This window comes from Cottoperca gobio, chromosome 7 (assembly GCF_900634415.1).
Source record: "Cottoperca gobio chromosome 7, fCotGob3.1, whole genome shotgun sequence".
Classification (NCBI taxonomy): Eukaryota; Metazoa; Chordata; class Actinopteri; order Perciformes; family Bovichtidae; genus Cottoperca; species Cottoperca gobio.
Genome location: NC_041361.1, coordinates 10,518,440 through 10,537,371, shown reverse-complemented (window position 1 = coordinate 10,537,371; position 18,932 = coordinate 10,518,440). Strand labels below are relative to the sequence as shown.

General features: G+C 43.1%; 2 protein-coding genes across 2 annotated transcripts in view; one reads left to right on the top strand and one right to left on the bottom strand.

Moving 5' to 3' along the window:
- Positions 1-32: 32 nt before the first annotated feature.
- On the top strand, positions 33-1,878 carry sp5l (Sp5 transcription factor-like). Its single transcript, XM_029435330.1, has 2 exons — positions 33-86; positions 531-1,878. Exons 1-2 carry the CDS (start codon positions 33-35, stop codon positions 1,566-1,568), a joined length of 1,092 nt encoding a protein of 363 aa, XP_029291190.1. The 3' UTR covers positions 1,569-1,878.
- A 1,499-nt stretch (positions 1,879-3,377) lies between these two features.
- The window catches only part of arhgef25a (Rho guanine nucleotide exchange factor (GEF) 25a), a 39,784-nt gene continuing 24,229 nt past the window's right edge, over positions 3,378-18,932 (bottom strand). The window contains 16 exon segments of the mRNA XM_029435293.1: positions 3,378-5,378; positions 6,277-6,411; positions 6,659-6,888; positions 7,601-7,781; positions 8,039-8,230; positions 8,363-8,440; positions 8,551-8,601; positions 9,042-9,134; positions 9,479-9,568; positions 11,094-11,163; positions 11,350-11,453; positions 11,848-11,914; positions 12,296-12,420; positions 15,996-16,106; positions 16,714-16,998; positions 17,000-17,022. Coding sequence (XP_029291153.1) covers positions 5,253-5,378; positions 6,277-6,411; positions 6,659-6,888; positions 7,601-7,781; positions 8,039-8,230; positions 8,363-8,440; positions 8,551-8,601; positions 9,042-9,134; positions 9,479-9,568; positions 11,094-11,163; positions 11,350-11,453; positions 11,848-11,914; positions 12,296-12,420; positions 15,996-16,106; positions 16,714-16,998; positions 17,000-17,022 — 1,961 coding nt within the window. The 3' untranslated portion in view covers positions 3,378-5,252.

The following is an 18,932-nucleotide window of genomic DNA, read 5'->3' as shown; positions in this document are numbered from 1 at the left end:
TGTTGCAGGTGCGTGGAGGAGCGCGAGGACAGATGGCTGCGCTGGCGATACAAAGGACTGACAACTTTTTGCACACCTTTTTACAGGTTTGTTGTTGAATCATCTGTTTGACGCATTGCATGCGGATGTATTACCGGCTTTCATGGTGGTGAAAGCTACCACTCCGTGACCTGTGCGTATTGAATGAATATACTTCACGTGCTTGATCTGTGTCAAAATAATCAAACTTGTCATAGTGGTAAAATTATTTTTAAAAAATCGGGGTAACAGAAAGAGAGACAAGTAGGGCTAAACTAAATAAATAAATATATGTATATATATATATATATATACAGTATATATAAGGAGAAAGGTAATTAAATGTTTAAAATTGGTCATTCATTTAAACTATTTTGGTTAGATATAGTGTCAATATCTTAACGTTTTATGATAGTGTCAATTAAAAGAACATATGTATTATAATAACGTAGATTTAATACTGTTAGCTGTCTTAACAGTGGCTTATGATGTGTGTTTGTATCACTACACAGGACCGGACGCCCAGCTCCTCTCCTGAGGGAGCACCCAACGCCCTCTCCTTCCTGGCCACCACCTGTAGCCAGGCCTGGCAGGTGGGAGGTGCTATGGGCTCAGAAGGCTCCCAGTTCCCTTACGAAAGCACCGTCAGCTCCACATCAGGAATGTTTCAGCTCTGGAGCAACGATATGGCGCCAAGCACAGCCCTCAGCACACACCAGATGACCTTCACGGTACCCAAGGTGCAGTTCCCCGGACACATGCAGCCTGGTCTTGGTCACCATCATCATCACCCCCATCATCACCACCACCATGAGCTGCCTCTCACCCCTCCGGCTGAACCTCCATCGTCCTACTCTTTTGAACTGTCCCCTGTCAAAGTGCTGTCCTCGCAGCCACAGGCCACCGCCTCCTATTACCCTCAGCACAACAGTGTGGCACAAAACTTCCCCAGCTTCCTCCAGAACTCCTCAGCCAGGCATCACCTGCCTGGAGCCCACGTGGACGAAGGGCAGCAATGGTGGAGCTTACCCCAAACCAACGCCACCCCCACCAACCATCCCTTCTCTCTAGGCAGACAGCTGGTTTTGGGCCACCAGCCCCAGATAGCTGCTCTTCTCCAAGGCACCTCCAAGGGCCTGCTGAGCTCCACACGCCGCTGCCGCCGCTGCAAGTGCCCCAACTGCCAGGCGAATGGCGGGGGGTTAGAGTTTGGAAAGAAGAGACTACACATCTGCCACATCCCAGAGTGTGGCAAAGTGTACAAGAAGACATCTCACCTCAAGGCACATCTGCGCTGGCATGCCGGGGAGAGGCCCTTTATCTGTAACTGGCTCTTCTGCGGAAAAAGCTTCACCCGCTCAGACGAGCTACAGCGGCACCTCCGCACACACACCGGAGAGAAGCGCTTTGGGTGCCAGCAGTGCGGCAAGAGGTTCATGAGAAGTGACCACCTCTCCAAACATGTCAAGACCCACCAGACCAGGAAGAGCCGGTCTGGGCAGCCTTCACAGAGCACGGACCCTCTGCTCACCAATATCAAGAGAGAGTAATCTCTGTGATCCATCATTCCAAAATAATAATCAACAATGAACAGACTGTGTTACATTCACTGCCATAGGTTTGCACTAGAGGGTGAGCATCGAGCGCCCCGGAAATCTTCTGTTGTCGAAGCCCTACTTTTGACTTCAAGTAGTACAATAAAAATATATTTAGAGACCATTTTTAATAAAAGTAATTGTGTCTTGTTTGAAGCAGGGCAGCTTTAAGGAATACTTGAAGCCTTTTTTCAGTGATATTGTGAGAGTTTTGCCGAATTGAGTGTACTTTTCAGGATACCACACAAACAGATTTCTCCAGAAACAAAACAGGTTTTATGCCTTTAACAATTTTAGATTTGTATAAATTTCAACTGATGTGAAAATCAAAAAAATCTTCAGCGATCATTTTGTAAATATCTTTGAAGGACGTGGCAGACAAGAGTGAAATCCTGCAACGTTAACCTTGATATGTTGTCCATATTATCATGTTCAAAATAAATGTATGCCTTAGTACAGCTAAAGGTTGCTGTATACAAATGATCATTTCTGCTCTCGAAAACAAGAGCAAAAGGAAAAGATGCTTCTGTTGCTGTTAATTAGATTTTTATTCCAAAACATTCCCTAATTTGTCAGCTTCAAGGTAGGGATCCTTTTTGAAATGTTAGTCTTTGATCTACAGATTTATCTCGTCTGCTCTTAAGCAGTAATGTGAAGCACCATTGCTCCAGATTAGCAAACATTTTAAATGTTTAAATTCTTTGTAAATTATGTATACATTTTAAATGGGGTTATGGCCGCATGTAAATTTTAATAAACATTGTCTTTGCTGAAAAAATGTCACTGTTTTTATTTATGTTATTGTCTTACATTTTGACGACTACTTTGTGAAGTAAATATCTGGGACTGACAGTGAGAATCAATGGTTTTTACCCTCTTAGCTCTTTCAGTAAATGTGTGAATTTCCGAAGCCCCGGAGCTCCTTAAGATCCAACATTTTATTTAAATGATAATTCAACTGCATTCAGAATATAAATGCTGCCTTTGTGCTGTTGGTGTGAAGGAAGAAGCTCCTAAAGAAGCCCTAACATGGTGGGCTGTTCAAAGATTTCACACCTCAAAGTAAATACTCAATCCATTGATGGGGCTGTTTGTCTCTCCTGCTGCAATCAAGTTCACAGTCATGTGGCTTTTAATGAGTGTTTTCTTTCTCTCAATGGAGAAGATTGAGTCAACAGATGCAACAGAGGGCACTGGAGAGGAATTCCCTGTGAATGGGACCCCTGTTGCTGAGACCCCCTCAGTGGTGACAGGAACTCCCTTTGATTTTGCACCCTTGTGAAAGTTAATACCCCTCCCCCCCTCCTTCCCCAGCCTCCATATATCACAGCCGTGTTACGATCGGCCCTGCTTTACTGCCCAGAATGGGGCTTTATTCGGAGGCCAGCCAACCATATGCTGTCTGCTCATCCAGGGGTTTCTTCTCTTTGTTTTTAATCCTGTTTGAACTTTCTGCAAGGGGGATGCCACAGCAAGCGAAATGCTTTGCCATTGTCTTCATCAGAGGTTCCCAAAGGTGGAGTCCGAGGACCTCCATGGGGCATATAGCTAAAATAATACTTTAGTTGCACTATTAGTTAAATTAATAGAAAATCAGCAAACATGTGAAATGACATAGGATGACAGTATTAATTGTTTTAACGGGTAAAAAAAAAAAGCGCTTACAGTATAAAGAAACCCACAGCTAAACAGAGATAAGTATGTAGGGATACAGTTATTTTTACCAATAGAGATTACGTATGTAGAGAAACATAAACACTGCACTCAGTTTCATAAAGACACTTTTTATTTGATATGATACAACAGTTTCTACTCAGTCAAACATGATGGCAATTACCAACCCTCTCCTGCTTTTATGCGCTTTCCTTTGGTTCTCTGTAGTGGTTTTACTTTGTATTAAAGAAAAACTGCCTGATCAGTAATTCCCATGAAACTACGCCAGTTCACATTAACTGCAGATGGATTCTGTGAGATGGTTCCACTCATCTAATGTCTCACCTTTCAGTTCATTTCGTGTAATTTATTATTGTGTTTTGGACAGATTATTGAGCAGCTTTAGCTTGATTGTGAGCACTGAAACATGAGGCCTATTGATCTTTGGTGCAGCTGTATGATCTAACTAAACTGGAAGTGAAAGCCTTGTGGGGACCTCTACTGGCCATAGAGAAGAACTGACACATGTCGACAGAATCTCCTTCATCTACGCCGCTCTCCTCTGTTTGTCATTTACAATCCAGATAGAAGCACAGATATCGACGATTGTTTTGTAAGAGTAGTGGCAAACTGAACTATACGTAAGAGCATGAAATGTTTGGAGTGGTGAGCTGCTGTTTTTTGGCACTGTTGTCTCAGGAAGAGGGAGCATGCAGATTCATCAGCATCACTCTGTTTATCAAGCAACATAATATCCTTCATGTTAACCAGCTAAAAAGGTAACACTTCTTGGCATACCTGGGTCATTCTTCATCTTACAAGTGGAAATGTATGATTGCCTTTATGGTATGCACTGTACAGTATTTAGTCCATAAGGGCAAAAGCTAAACAGAGATTATAGAAAGTGTGCACAGCCTTGACATGACAACAGTGGACTAATAAAACAATTCATATTAGTTTAAACCAATGCACTTTTAAGGGTTTGTGCCCCCAAAACCACGAGCACTCTACTTCGGCCTGGAAAGAAAGATCTGTGTAAAGTAGCATTGTGTCAGTTAATCACAAAGGACATGTTGCATGCAGCACTTTGGGTCAGCACAGCAGTCCTTTTGAATGCAACTACTGTATCTCGCAACTCCACTGGAGTTGCCCAAAGAGCAAGAAGTATTCTGAAGTGACGTCATTCCCACAGAGAACCTCGAGGGGGCTCACTCACGCCTTTTTTGTCCAGATCAAACAAGCGCCGGTCAAACAGAATAAGAGAGCACACAGGGGCTCTCAGCACTGTGGCAAGAAAGAAAGTTCTTCACTTTCAGTTGAAATTCGAGCGGCATGTTCACATCAAGTGTTCTTGTTGACAGAAACAGTAGTTGTCAGCAGGGGAATGACAAAATGTAGTAATGTAGCTGTGTTGTCTTCACAATGGGGCATCAGAAAAAAATGTTATCAAGGAAATTTACCAGAGGGTACAAGAGGAGCCACTGCCACTCCTTGCACACTCACATGCACTCAAACACATCCACACATTGTTGCATAAACATTCAGGCACACACGTACGTAACTCCAGTGACCGCCCCAATTAGGAATGGATATTTCTTCATCAAACAAATTCCCCTTGCCCTTTAAAAGAGAGAACATATACAAACTTTCAAAAAGGTAAAAAGCAGAAATTGTCATACCACTGAGTGTTTTCACTCTGAGACCAGTAACATCCCACTGAGTGCTGTTCATGTGCACTCGAGGTGGCCAAGGCTGGTCACCTCCCATTGAATGGCTCTCAAAAAACAGGAGCTAAGTTACTTTATAGTTGCAGCCCATAATTCCTTCATATGTTCCTTCAGGTTCCTTCATTATCCTCCAGAAATAATGACTGAACCAGGTAAGGGTCCAGCCTGGTATAAACAGACAGTAGAGAAGTCTTCTTGTCTTCACAGCTGTGGCGTTAGCTGCTGTCCTCCTGACCCAGGAGACAGATAGCATCAAAGTTCATAGGTCATCCTCGGCTAGCTGAGCCAGGTTGCTGGGGCGTCGTCCGGCTGAGGGACCCGACAGCGGAGCCTGGCTCCCAGCATCGGCAGCCTGACTCCTTCGGCAGCCCTCTCCTGCTCTCTGCTGGGGATAGAGGGAACATTCATCACACAGATATAAAGTAATGTACTGCATCCACATATCTACTAATTTAACTTTATTTTGACTGTTACACCAAACAAGAAGAGTATAAATAAAACCTAGTACAACAGCATTTTTTCATTTACAGTCGCAGTCTAAAAATGCACCGGTCCTGGTCCATCTATTCATCTCAAGTATGGGAAACGATTTTCTGGCTTTGATAGGCATCTCTTTGACTTCCTCGTCTCGCTCAGCCTGCTTCCTGTTTATTATGTACGAAGCCTATCCAGCTTGAGTAAGCAGCGAGAGAGATGGAGAACAACAACTGCTGGCCTGTCAACACTGAGGACAACAGCCCAGCGCTGACAGAGGGACACGTTGCTAATTGTGATGTAAAGCCTAACAACAGGATGCTCCCATTATTAACTGGCCAGATGGTTAAAACTTCAAAGTAAGGGCAGACAGGCCTGAAATGTTATATGTTGTGTAAAACACTAAGATGTCGGAATTTCCTTTCTTTCCCTTCACAAGCATTGTGATCCATTTCCTTCAGAAATGTCCAGATTCGTATTCATTCCTTTTTCATCCAATAGGGGGAGAAATAACTCTTCTGTTGAACACATCCCTTTACTGTATGTGTGTCTCAATAAATGGTTACCATTCACTAAAGTCTTTCATCTTTTAATTACCTTTAATGAGCAGAGTGGAAATATTGTTAAATGTTGTACAATGGCCCATTATTTCCCCGGTGATTAGCTTCCTGAGGCTTGTTTTGTTATTAATTATCCCAACGCTGGGGTTAAATAATGACTGCTATATAACCCAGGAGCACCATGTTCCACTATGTGCAAAATAACTACATATTGACAGCTTAGTCTCTAAATGCATGCATATACACTACCTGTGCACTTTGTGTGGTGGGTGTGTACAGCCCATTTGACACAGCTTGACAGTTTGGCTGATCAGTGAAGTCCAGTTGGACATGTGACGGAGAAACAGTGTGAGAGTCAGCAGGGCATGGCTGGACCACGGTGGGCTGCAGATGCAAACAACAGTTAGGTCGCTCAGCAACACTGTAGAGAGCATGCACACAATAGCATTTGGTATTTTTATTATCCCATTTGTGCGACACACCAGTCCCGCAGCCAAAGAGGCTTATGAGATAAGCAGGCCTGGCAGTGTCTCAGGTGTCTCATAAATAGAAATACTGTGTTTGAGTGGGCAGTTACTGCAGAACTGTGTCGCAGTATAGGGCAGAGAAAGAGACAGCTAAAGAAACCTACCTCCTGCAGTGAGTAGGTCTCGCTGGATCCTTGGTTCTGGCCTTGGCTGGGCAGGTAGAGCGTGGGCAGGGAGGTGTTGTGAGAGTGAAGGGAGGGCAGCTTATGGCGGTCAATGGAGGCGGAGGAGTGGGGTCGCAGGGCACTGGCAGCAGACAGAAGGGGCCTCATGCTGCGGCCCAGGCTATTAGACTTGCTCTCTCGTCGCTGGTACTCAATAGGTGACTGTAAGGCTGAAAGACACAGAGGAACACAGACAACTCTTATAAAGCTTTGGACCTGATTCTGAATGTTTTACAAAGCAATGTATCACACTTTACTTCACCCCTCTTACTTTGCATTTATAAGCACTATATCGAGATTTATATAGTGTAGCTATAAGCAGATAAGGACATTTAGGTTTATTCATGTACAATATTTACATCAACAATTATGACTTCTCCTATGACGACATATAGTGTAAGTGTGGTATACTATATTGTCAATCATTGTCTATTTATACACCAGCCTCCACTTATGGATACCCACAGGAGGAGTTATAATTGATTAACACATTTATATGCTTAATGTGTTATAAATATTTAATAAATGCTTAGAAATGCTTCATAGGGCGTTTGAAGTAAAGTTTTACAGTTTTGTCTGTGTTGCACAAAAATTCAGTTAATGATGTCTGTGAGAAAGATTAATAAGAAGACGTCCTAAGTATCGAAGCCCAACTACCGATGCAAAGCACAACTTTAATATACCTTATAAAAATGTAGATCTTTGAGATGAGGAGATCCAAAATCAAAATTTAGAATTTTACTTTAATTAATTTTTACTACGTATATTATGATTTTGCCATAGTGTCTCATAATGTCGACTTACCATCACAAGTCAATAAATGAAACATATGCCAGGATGAATCATGATTTATGTATGTGGCAGATTTCAGCTGGGATTTACCATTGAGGAAGTTGCGCTGGCTGTCCAAGATCTGAACCACATCATTGACCCAGGCCCTGTAGATCTCAGGGGAGGAGGCCTGCAACTGGAAGCGCACCACACTCCCATCAGGGTTGCGTGATGTCAACACTAAGCGGGCGTCATCGCCGTCCACGCTGGGCTCCACCCCCAGGCAGCTCACCTGGAACATATCACATCTGATTAGCATCTGTGAGGAGTCCATCCGGCCAAGTTGCTTGTTAAATGCTTCACTAACATGCAAGCCTCTAAAAAATGCCTGCTCTGAGATTATGTAACGTGTGCTGATTTAGACAATTAGTCTGTTGTGTAACCCTAAACCTGGGAGTAAAATGTACTTGTTTTTCGTTCTCATATTTTAGTATTTCATTTTGCTAAAACGTTCTGTGAAGCTGATTTGAGTTCACAGCAGTCGCCCACCTTGATGCTGTTCTTAAAGATGTATCCAGGAAGTGAGAAACCTTTCTTCCTGTCGATTGGCTCACTGAAGATGGCCAGCTGCTCAAACAGGAAGATCCGTCTTTCTTTGGCTCGGGACAAGAAGCCACTGTCCTGCTCGGTCACAGTGAAGGTGTCTTGCTGCAGCAGTTTGCCCTGGGCTGTGATCTTCCCCTGGTACCACAGCAAAGATAAACACAACAAACTGAGGAAGTGGTTGCGGTTTGATTTTTTTCGTGGGCTGAATAGTTGGCACGAGAAATGTTTTTAAGACTTTGAAGGATGGTCTAAATTTCTGAGACGTACCTCGAAGCCTTGTAGTCGGCCCACATTCATCATGTCGTTGCAACGTTTTGGCACAAAGCACATCACTTCTACTGCTTTCTGTTTAAAAGACCACAGTGAGCTTATAAGCAAGTACACTAATACAAAGCATAGCTTTGCACACACAAATCATTACTTTAAACCTTATATTTAGGAATCAGGACACCCACCTCCAACTCCTCTGTGTCCATTCCGGCTTTGGTGTAATACTTCAGGAAGTCCTGCTCAAATAAACACAGCATGGTCACCAGAGCGTTCCAGGTTTACTGCTCAGAGTAAGGTGAATACATCTGGAGTATTTATGGGTGTTGAACCCACCTTTCATATGAATGCCAAAGTTCAAAGTTTTATATTAAGGCAACGTTTTATACCAGGGATGTCATTTTATGATCATCTTCAAAGACTCCTTTACGCATTATTGTTTAAATCTTATGGTAATAATCTCAGTATGCAATTTGCCTCTTTCTCTCTGGCTGGAAAGTAGCCTGAACAGACAATGCACCCGGCGTGTCGTCACTGTTTCTGCACAGAGGGGTGTATGTGTGTTTGTGTGCGTGCTTGTATGTTTACGATGCTGTGACTGAATCTGTTGTGTGTCAGACAGCTGCACAGTGAACAGCAATATGTGTGTATAGGTGTTGGTATGTGCCCTGCTTTTCACCTTGAGCAGCAGCTGGTACTTCATAATCCTCTGCACAGGTTTGATGAGCAGGTCGTTGAGCTGCAGCCTATGACCCAGCTGCTGTCGCAACTCCTGACAGCGGAGACGGACACCAGTCAACATGACTGCCACAGCACAAGACACGGCAGCTAAAGGCCAATATAATCTCTCTACAACAATATATCCCAGGGATTATACTGTTTGTCTATCATGTGTTTACCGTCAATGAAAAGGAACTGGTTACAATCTGAATAATAAATGGCAAATGTCATGTATAATATATAGTACAGGAACAGTTAGACCTTCATGCAAAGTAAAGGGCATATTAACTACAGCCAGGCGACTGCTGTACCAATGGTATACAAGCGTTTGACCTGAATCAATAAGTTATTTAACAGAAAAATCTAAACAACACGATTAATCAAAGAGGTACTCACCTCAAAGTAAGTCTCGATGTACTCTGAGACGATATGTTCCGACTTGGGCTTGTTCTGACAGTATACAACGTACATATGCAGACGCCTCTCCTGCATCACAAGCCAAACAAACATCTCATTAATACAACTCTCATTGATACAAATTAGCCACAATTACAAAAAGACCTTTTCACTGTGAGAAAAAAGTTTAATTGTATTACATATAAATGGAAATCCCCCTGAATGTGAGCTTAAACAACAAACAATCAACGTGCAGCGTCTCTGAGCAGAGCAATGGTGATTTGTCTCGTAGTGCAGGGCCTCTGAAGCTGACTCCGTCTGGTTAGCACCGGCTCATCTGTGACTAATTGGCATGCGAGTGCAGATGTGGCAGTCTTGAGAGTCTTAATGGAGTTTCATGTAGATGAGCATCGGGTTATGTATAATTCACCCTCAGTGTAACCAGAGCCTTTTAGAGACTGCCGATTAAAGGCTGTACCTAGCAACAAGCTGCATGGCTCTGTAACCTAGAGACCAGTGAGCTGCTCCACCTGAATATGGACATTGTTTAACCCCGCAGAAGACGGCTTCATGTGAAACATGAGTGTTCTGTGAGTGTAGTGTCTGTCTACTAGCGTGGCTGCATGTTTACGTGTGTTTACACGTTGCATGTATGCGAGTGAGCACACATGTTGCATATCGGTGACACAGCTCTCGTTAAAGACAGATTGGGCTTTCTGCTTTTCATTAGGGCCATGTTCCCAGTCTGCTTGTTTTCACAGTTTGACACCATGCTTAGATTTAGTTACAAATTTCATTATTCCCCCACAGGCTTTTTAAGTTGATTATCCAGTGGGCTTATTGAATTGTTAAAAGAGCGACAGACAGAGAGAGTGAATATAGCAAAAGAGACACTTTTAACTTAATCATCTTCAGACAAGAAGCAAGACAAGTTGATCAAATTACCCATCCTGTCTGCTAAGTCTGACCAATTAACCAATAAACAAAAGCCCTATAGAAGCCCTGTGACCCCATACCGGCTCAGGATATATTCTAAGGACAATATACTTAAGAGTGAATCTTTCTTTGCATGCATCACTTTGCTCCATTCCTGAGCCAGGATGTGTAGGAAGAAGTAGGTCGTCGTTTTGTGTGGAAAAAAAGCCTTCATATCAAAGAGGGTTTGTTATTCCTCGTCTTATTCATGTTGTCTTTTCTGGCTGTTTTTTCCCTGGTGCTTCCTTACCAGTCCAGCCCAGACTGGAAATGGGCCAGTGTGTCGTTCGTGTGTATGTGAGTGTTTGCCGTGTGCACTGTTGTAAAAACACAGCCTGTACTAAGACGTATCAGTAACAGTGAAGTGGAAGGAGAGACGCTGGCAGTTAGTTGAGAGAGACAGAGAGCGGTACGTTGCAGGATAAACAGGAGCTCTGCGTGTTTTCTTAGCTCTATTTACCCTCACGCCAAACAGCACAAGGAAGCAGATCCAGACACTTCCACTGACGTGTAGTGTGTGTGTGAGTGTGTGTGTGAGTGTGTGAGTGTGTCTGTTTCTGTCCAAATTCGTTTATGTGTTCAATTTTTTATGCACAGATATCAGGAATAAATATTTGTGTGCCACGGTAGTTGTACTCACATGTTTAATGAAGAGCTGAGCCAGCCTCTCTGGCTCTGCTATACACTTCTCCAGCTCTCCCAGGAAGTAGCTACAGAGAGAAGCACAAGCATCCCCAAAACAAATGGTCAGAAGTGTCTCCTGACCTTTTACTCCTTTGTCCTCATTCGCAAACACGATGCTTTGCAAATCACTGTTTGTCTTTCACTTTGAATACAACTGGAGCAAACATACAATTTTCAACTTCACATGTATTTTTAATAAATCAGGAACTTACTCTTTATGCCAGTCAAATATTTGGTGAATGTTCCCAAAAACAATCTTGTCTTTTCCCTTCATGTCCTCCGGTATACCTTTTGAGTGCATTGTGGCCATGTAGCCCTGCAAGGAAAAGACAGAGCTGCTGACGTCTGTCACACCCACCACACCTGGCTCTGAATCACACCAGTAAATATAACTAGATTGTTATATAACACACTGCGCCAACTATTATTGAGTTTTTACTAACTTTCAGATGGCAAGAATTCACCTCTGAACCAAAATATCTCAAGCTATTTAAGGCACCCGGGGGATGGATCGTCTTGCAACATAATACTCTTCAAGCTAATAATTCACAAAATCTGCTTAAAACTGGAGACAGCGGGATGGAGGCAGACCAAAGTGTGCAGGAAAGTGGAGGAATTGAGATGATACGGATTTGGGGCTCTCTCTCTGACAGACCGGGTGGATGTCAGGGCAGACTGTGTGTTATTAGCTGGCAGACTGTGAAGTTTACCTCCACTATGAGCCCCAGGTCCACCACATAGTGCTTCTCCGTCTCGATAAGCTCCTTCAGTACATACCTGTAAAGATACAAATGAGGCAGGATTAGTGTTAGAGTTATAATACCAAATATATTGTGCACCCTGCAAACATTTTGGTAACACTTTATTTTAAGGGTCCTAGTTTCTATGGACATGATAGCACATTGGAACAATGGAAACAGAAGTTCAACTAGTCTTCAGTTAAAGAAATCCAATGAATGAGTGTAACCTATAGAGTATCAGTCTTAAAAGAAATCTAAGGATCCCAACAAATACACAAATATTATCTTGGCTTAAATGGGTCTTTCAGGGAAATTCCTCTGGAATTGAGCAACTGCTTATAAATGTGACTCAACAAGCATAGGGCTGCCATGAGGACTTTCATGGGAGATAACTGATACACATTGATAAAACACATACATGCTTTTCTCTAAGGCACTCCTCCTCTCCTCCTCAGTGTCAGCCGCAGCTGACCATTGGCTGGAGGTGTCGTCCATCAAGACAGAGCCGCTGTCATCTGGCAAAACACTGGTGGACTCAGTGTCCTGAGGAGGCAGTGACAGACAGACAGGAAGACAGACAGACAAACTGTTTATCAAAGGTCCAGTGGCAGTAATGGGGCTCATGCCAGGAATAAAGTAAGCAAGGGGAGATAAAGAGCAGGAGAGAGATGATAATGATGCAGGTTGCCAAGGGGACCAGAAAGAGCAGAGAGACACGAGCAACAGAGATTGAATGATAAGCAGATCAGATTCAGATTGTCACCATTAATGATCCGTGCGGTGCACATCAGCCACAGATATATGGAGAGAAAGAGATTAAAAGATAAAGACGAAGAGTACAAGGAGCAACAGGCTCCGTCGCTGTAGGAGATGAGAAGGTGTGAAGGTTCTTGATGCAGTTTTGGCTTCAGAGGAATACGATTACGGCTCGCACACTGGCGATTACATTTAAGATTTATATGTGAATTGAGAAATTATATTTTCTTGTTTTGCCACCTGAGGGTTCAAACCCATATGTAAATACTTTGCAGAGTATTGTTTTCTTAGTTTCTGTAGCTACTACAGCAAATAGAAATGCACGCAGGATAAACCCAAGGTAACTCTGATCATGCGTTATGTACATTATCTCCTTTTCATGCTTTTTCCTGGAATTGATATAATTTCCTGTGGGGGTCCTGGTGCAAATATAGTCATTGTGCACACCGCAACAAAGACGGCAAAGGCTAAAATCATCATTAACTCAACGCACACACAAAACCCTCATGTTTATGTAGCCTGTTTCTCATGCACTATAAGCACACGTATCCCCTTTATTTGGGAGTACTATGACTCACAGTCATCTCTCTGCACAATTGCACCTTCTTACAAAGTTGTTCCCTCTATTTTTAGCCATGCTGCTCAGAAGTTTTTCTTTTAAGGCTATGCACTCTGTCCTGACTGTGTAAACTTATAGGAGCAGCCGTCTGTCTTCACCTAAATCCCTGTGTCCCATTGTCCAAGTCAAGCAGAACCTCCCCACCTTAACCACATACACAAACCTGCACACACACCACAGACATACAGCTAATTCCTCAGACTCCCCTGGCAGGCAGTTGCCCCATGGAGAAATAAATACATAGATTGGATAGATAGACATATAAGCAAATGGAAAAAGTTACAAAACGTTCTCCTTTTCCCATCTGGCCTAGCTCAGTTTGTTCACCTGCCATCTCCATGATGAACTTGTTGGCGTCTACAAGGTGTGAGCTTTTTATTCTGTCACAGTGTAGAAAAAGAATGAAAGAGACAAAGTGTAGCTTAGTAGAGAGGCAGTGATGTAGGGAGAGACAGACAGGCTCCATAAAGACCCTGGCTCCCCCAACTCGTCTTGCCCTGCTAGGAGAGCTCCAGCCTGGCTGACAGGTCTCCCTGGCTCCCTAATCATTTCCAGATGTGCTGTGGCGAAGCTCACATGAAAAAATCTCTGTTGCACGTTTTGTTTTTCTAATCAGAAGCCCATGAAAAAACTGACAACAGTTTTAGTAAAAGCTGAGGTCATGCTTATGTGTAGGATCTTTAAAAAAATAAATATACATCCTAATAATTCCATCAATCAAGAACAGGGTTGTAACAAATTATATTTTCTTAAAATCTAAAACGTGTATGGGTCAAACAATCTTAAGATTTAAGTAAGAAATCAACAAAATGTTTTATAGGGTTGCACAAAAGCAGAATTCTTTAACATGTTGTCTTTGTTGTCCAAGAGCACATCATAAACATATTTTTCTTTATTTTAAAATCGTAAATCTATCTGAATCTATTTAAATATTTGATGTATGTTATTTTATATTTATACCTAGAAGTATTTGCATTGCTTCTTTAGGGACTTACACACCACATACTGCTGGAACATAATATATAAAACAAATATTTGCACATAAACTGTTAAATAAAGGGATATTAAAGGGATTTTCATTTATGAAATGCTATTCTGTATGGTGTTACATGTTATGTTTTTTTTTATCATACCCAGGACTTTTTGTTTATGATTAAAGCTGATGTGTTTTTCCATTTCCAGCTGTGGCATCAGCAATTTCTTATATTTGGGATGGAGCAGACAACTGAAAGGGCCCATCAATACTTAAACATGCAAGCAGAAATCAAAGGTATGGTACTGTGCCAAGGAGGAGCACAGTTACATGGTCTCAAGGGCTAAACCTGCAATTAGATTGCATTGTTACGAGTGACAAGGGATTGGGCTTTGAAGAGACCTAACAAAAACAGCAGTATTTGTTTCTTTCAACCATTTCTTTTCCTTTCTCAGAGAGAAACTGTTCCTTAATTATTTGTTTTAATCTGTAGGTCGAGATGACAGACTGTACAAACAGGAAAATCTATTAATAAATATTTGGATCTGCAGTTCTGACTTCCTTTTCGACACAACCTGTTGTTTAACTCCTGAGAAACAATCACCAGAACTTTCCATCGACCAAAATAACATTTCTGGGGGTTTTTTTTTAAGAAAAGAGGAAAAACAATAACACATTTAAACCACTAGACATGAGGCCATTAAAGGTGGGGTACAGAGACAGAAACCACAACGCATGACTGACCTACATAATTTAATCTCTCTACTTCAACCCCTCTCCCTCCCCGTTTACCTCACACCCCCCTCCCTCCCTCTCTCTCCCAAGATTGTCAGTAAAAACAACAAAGCACTGACCTCATCCCTCTGATGTAATCGCATTAATTGCTTTTGATGTGTTTTGATGCTCAGCAGCTCAGATATCATTTCTGTTTTACTCTGTATTGATAGGGCTCAGGCACTGATGATTCATGCAAATCACAGTTTCTGCCATGCTCCTATCTCACAGCAAAAAGGGACCAGAACACCCGACTTAAGACGCTTCTTTGCCACGAGCAACTGGCTCAGAGCGTTTGATGGAGAAATGAAAGCGTACGTGCACACACAGCATTCTTTGTCACAGAAAGGGGAGTCATCTTTCATCACATCTGTCGTTTTGTGCTATATCCTATTTATCTCCAGGCATGTCCTTTTGTAACATGTTGAATGTGAGTCATGCATCACACAGGTCGCTGTCAAGCTCTGCCCTCTGGTCCTCTGGTGCGTCGATATTCTCTGAGAGAGAGCTTTGTATTCATATAGACTCCCTTACATTTGTGTGTGCTTTATGTCCATCAGCATTGGTCTATATATATATTCACATCCGTGCTATTGTGTGTGAGGTTGTAGAAAGAAGCTCTCATGTGTGTTTCCTTTGCTTGATGGTTGAACTCTGCCAGCCGCAGTAGAGTAAGTCATTTCCGAATCTGGCTGGAGGGCCATGGAGACAAACAGTACTGATGTCACCTCCCCACCAGGCTGGGTCCTGCTCACTAGGAATATTACTGCTACTGTAAACTGTCAGCTAAAATGAGCCATAAGTGCATTTACTCCTACTCAGAGTTGTAATCTTATCATAGCCATTCATTGATTCTATAAAACAGAGGGGAACACTCAGGTATGCTAACATCCTATGAAAATGACTACTTGTATTTAAGCCAGAAAACATCAGCTCTGCTTGATGTGACAAAAATAAGATGTGGTGACCGATACTGCAGGTTAGATGGTCTCACACCTGGGTGTTTGGCAGTGACGTGCAGCCAATCAGTGAGTCAGTTATGTAGCTTGGGGACTGTAGTGTAGCCGGTGACAGGTCCTCAGGGCTCGCCAGGCCATCTTTCCACTCCTGAAACACACACACACACACACACACACACACACACACACACACACACACACACACACACACACACACACACGACCACAGTGTCAGAATAACACAATATCAACATGATGCAAAATGTCTGTAACGTGCTCATGCATTCGTGCACACAGGCAGCTTCCCAACGCCAAAAGAGAGCAAATGAATCACAGAACATGGCGCCATGAGTTCCTGCGGGCTAAGCCAGCAGTGCTGCTGTTATGTAACAACATCGCCACCTGCCATGATACTAAGTCCTCTGTGGATCAACTCTTCATTAAAGCTGTCTCCACTAATATTCTTGAACTACCTAGTGTACACAAGCCATCATCAGGATGTTGGCTTTACTTTGTATTTTTATAAGACGGAAGTTTTGCAGGTTTACTTCAAAGCCAGTTTATAGGGAGGCCTTGTGATAAGGCAGTGGTAAAAAATCCAGTTAGTGAGTTTACTTATGAGGAGGTTCATCTCTAATGTGTCAAAGGGAACTTGAAGCACAAAGCCGGCATGCGAGGCCTTGTTTGGTTAGTTCATGTGACCATTAAAAATAAAAATAGAAATTGCAGCCTTGTGATAACTTTTCTCTTCTCACCAGTTCTCTGTGGGTGACGGGCAGGATGGTGACAATGTCGTCCGTTCTCGGGGGGCTGCCCAGGTCCAGACTGTGGCTGTGAGATGGAAAAGGTGGAGGCTTTCCTTCAAGTTTGCGGACCTGGCGCTCCCCTTTGGCGGTTGCCCCAACGCTGAGTTTCCGGACAGGGTTCGTGAGCCACTTTTTCAGCGTGCTCACAGAGCGCCTGGAGCCCGGCGAGCTGGGGGCCGAGCTACCTGATGCCTGCGGGGGCAGTGACGCCACAGAGGTGGAAATGCTGCCCTCAGCTGCCTGCTGCCGAGTATGAGTCTGACAGACAGAGAGAGAAAGAGAGAGCAGAAGGTTATTGGTAAAACAATGAGTGTCAGAGGGAGTAATAATGCGGAGGTGTACAACTGATAAATAAGGGTTTAATGGGTCAAAGGGCAGATTACATCCTGACTCTCTACAATCAGACCTCCACAGACAATGAATCAATTAATCTATGGGAAAAAAAGTGCAAAAACAGCATTTTGTTGAAGGAAATAGAGCTCTTGGTTGACTATCAAATAAGGGCAGCTTTGCTATAAGTGAAAGGTGAAAGGACTGGAGGCAGAAGACGTGTCACGAGAGAAGAAGTAAAGTGATACATAAAACAAAGGATGAATATATAAATAGTTATCTTGTTCAAACACAGCTGTGCAGCTGTGAGCCGCACCATAAAATACAAACTGTTCTGTTTATGTCAAGCAGACCATGTTTTTTATGTTTAAGCTGGACACCCAATCATATGACCAGCATACATACGGATGCAATGCAGACAGCAGAGGTCAGAATGGTGGGAGGGAAAAAAACTCCAGATTGGTTGCAGGCCGGCTGCTGCACAGTGATGTCAGGAGGACATGGGAAGTGAGCTGGGGGGCGAGCTGGGACCGGACATCCAGTTTAAGCTTTCGTAAAAGGGAAGATCCTTGGGACTGTTTGTTTTTTCTGTCTTGTCCCCCATTCCCATCCTGCCTCATCCACCCAACCCTTCTATCCTTCCTCAGTCCTGAGAGTCCTCTTCCTCCGAGCTGTGTGTCTGGAGTGTTTTATCTGTTCAGTCATGCCTCCCCATCCATCTTCTTGCCCTTGACCCAACCTCTGACCCTCGTTCCCCACTCTCCTGCACATTGAGAAACACTCTCTCCAGCTAAGACTCACTGCCATGGCCTTTTTCAAACCAATTTTCAGCTGAGTTTCCAAGAAAATACACTTTTCAAAAAGCTTGTAATGAGTTTGTGAATGTGTTATGGGTTTGTTCATAAGTAGACGACACTGACCTCATTTCACTGTTCCTTATATGAGCCACATAGGAAGATCTTATCACAGCACTCAGCAGTAAGCCACACTGCAGGAGCCACACTGACACAGCGTGGACCATTTTGTGTGTGTACTGTCTTCAAAGGCAAAGCCAGAATTTTTCATACTTAAAGTGATTGAGCTTTTTTCCACACTTCATATTCATTCAATTACTTTCCTGAGAAATGCAACAGTAGCCACCGTACCGATCATTGAAAATGAGCTGTGTAAAAATGTTTCCATATTCTCCAGTGCACAAACCTCAGTCAAAGGGTTTGAGAAAAGGCGAACCTCAAAGCAAAACAACTCACGCTCATGACATGACATCAATGTCAATCCAAATTGAGATAAACTTACATTGTGTCTGGATCCTAGCTGCTAACAAAAGACATCTAACTTGTCTGTATTTTCACCACAGACAGCATTTCCTCTGTAATCTTTCACCCGCTTGTCTCGCCATAAATTTTACAGGCATCATGCATGCATGCGTGTGTGTGTGTGTGCGTGTGTGTGTGTGTGTGTGTGTGTGTGTGTGTGTGTGTGTGTGTGTGTGTGTGTGCGATCCCAGGGTGGCCAATTTCCCCATCCTCTCCTCCCACCCACATCCACATGAAAGGCTGGAGAGTGTAAGGGGATCTGAGCCCGGCAGGATCGGGGGTTGGAACAGAGAGGGGTAAACCCTGTGGGGAATACACAGAAACTTTGAAGAAACACTGGATGGGTTCTAGACAGTAAGACGACATAAATAAAGAGCAGCAGTCTGAGTTCAAACCTCTGCCCCCTGGAAAGTGCCCTAGCTGTAGAAGACACTAGGATCTGCATCTGAGAGCTATTGTATTTATTGCTGGAGCTGTTAAAAGCATACACCATCTGGAGAGAAGAGAGAGGACATGTGATAA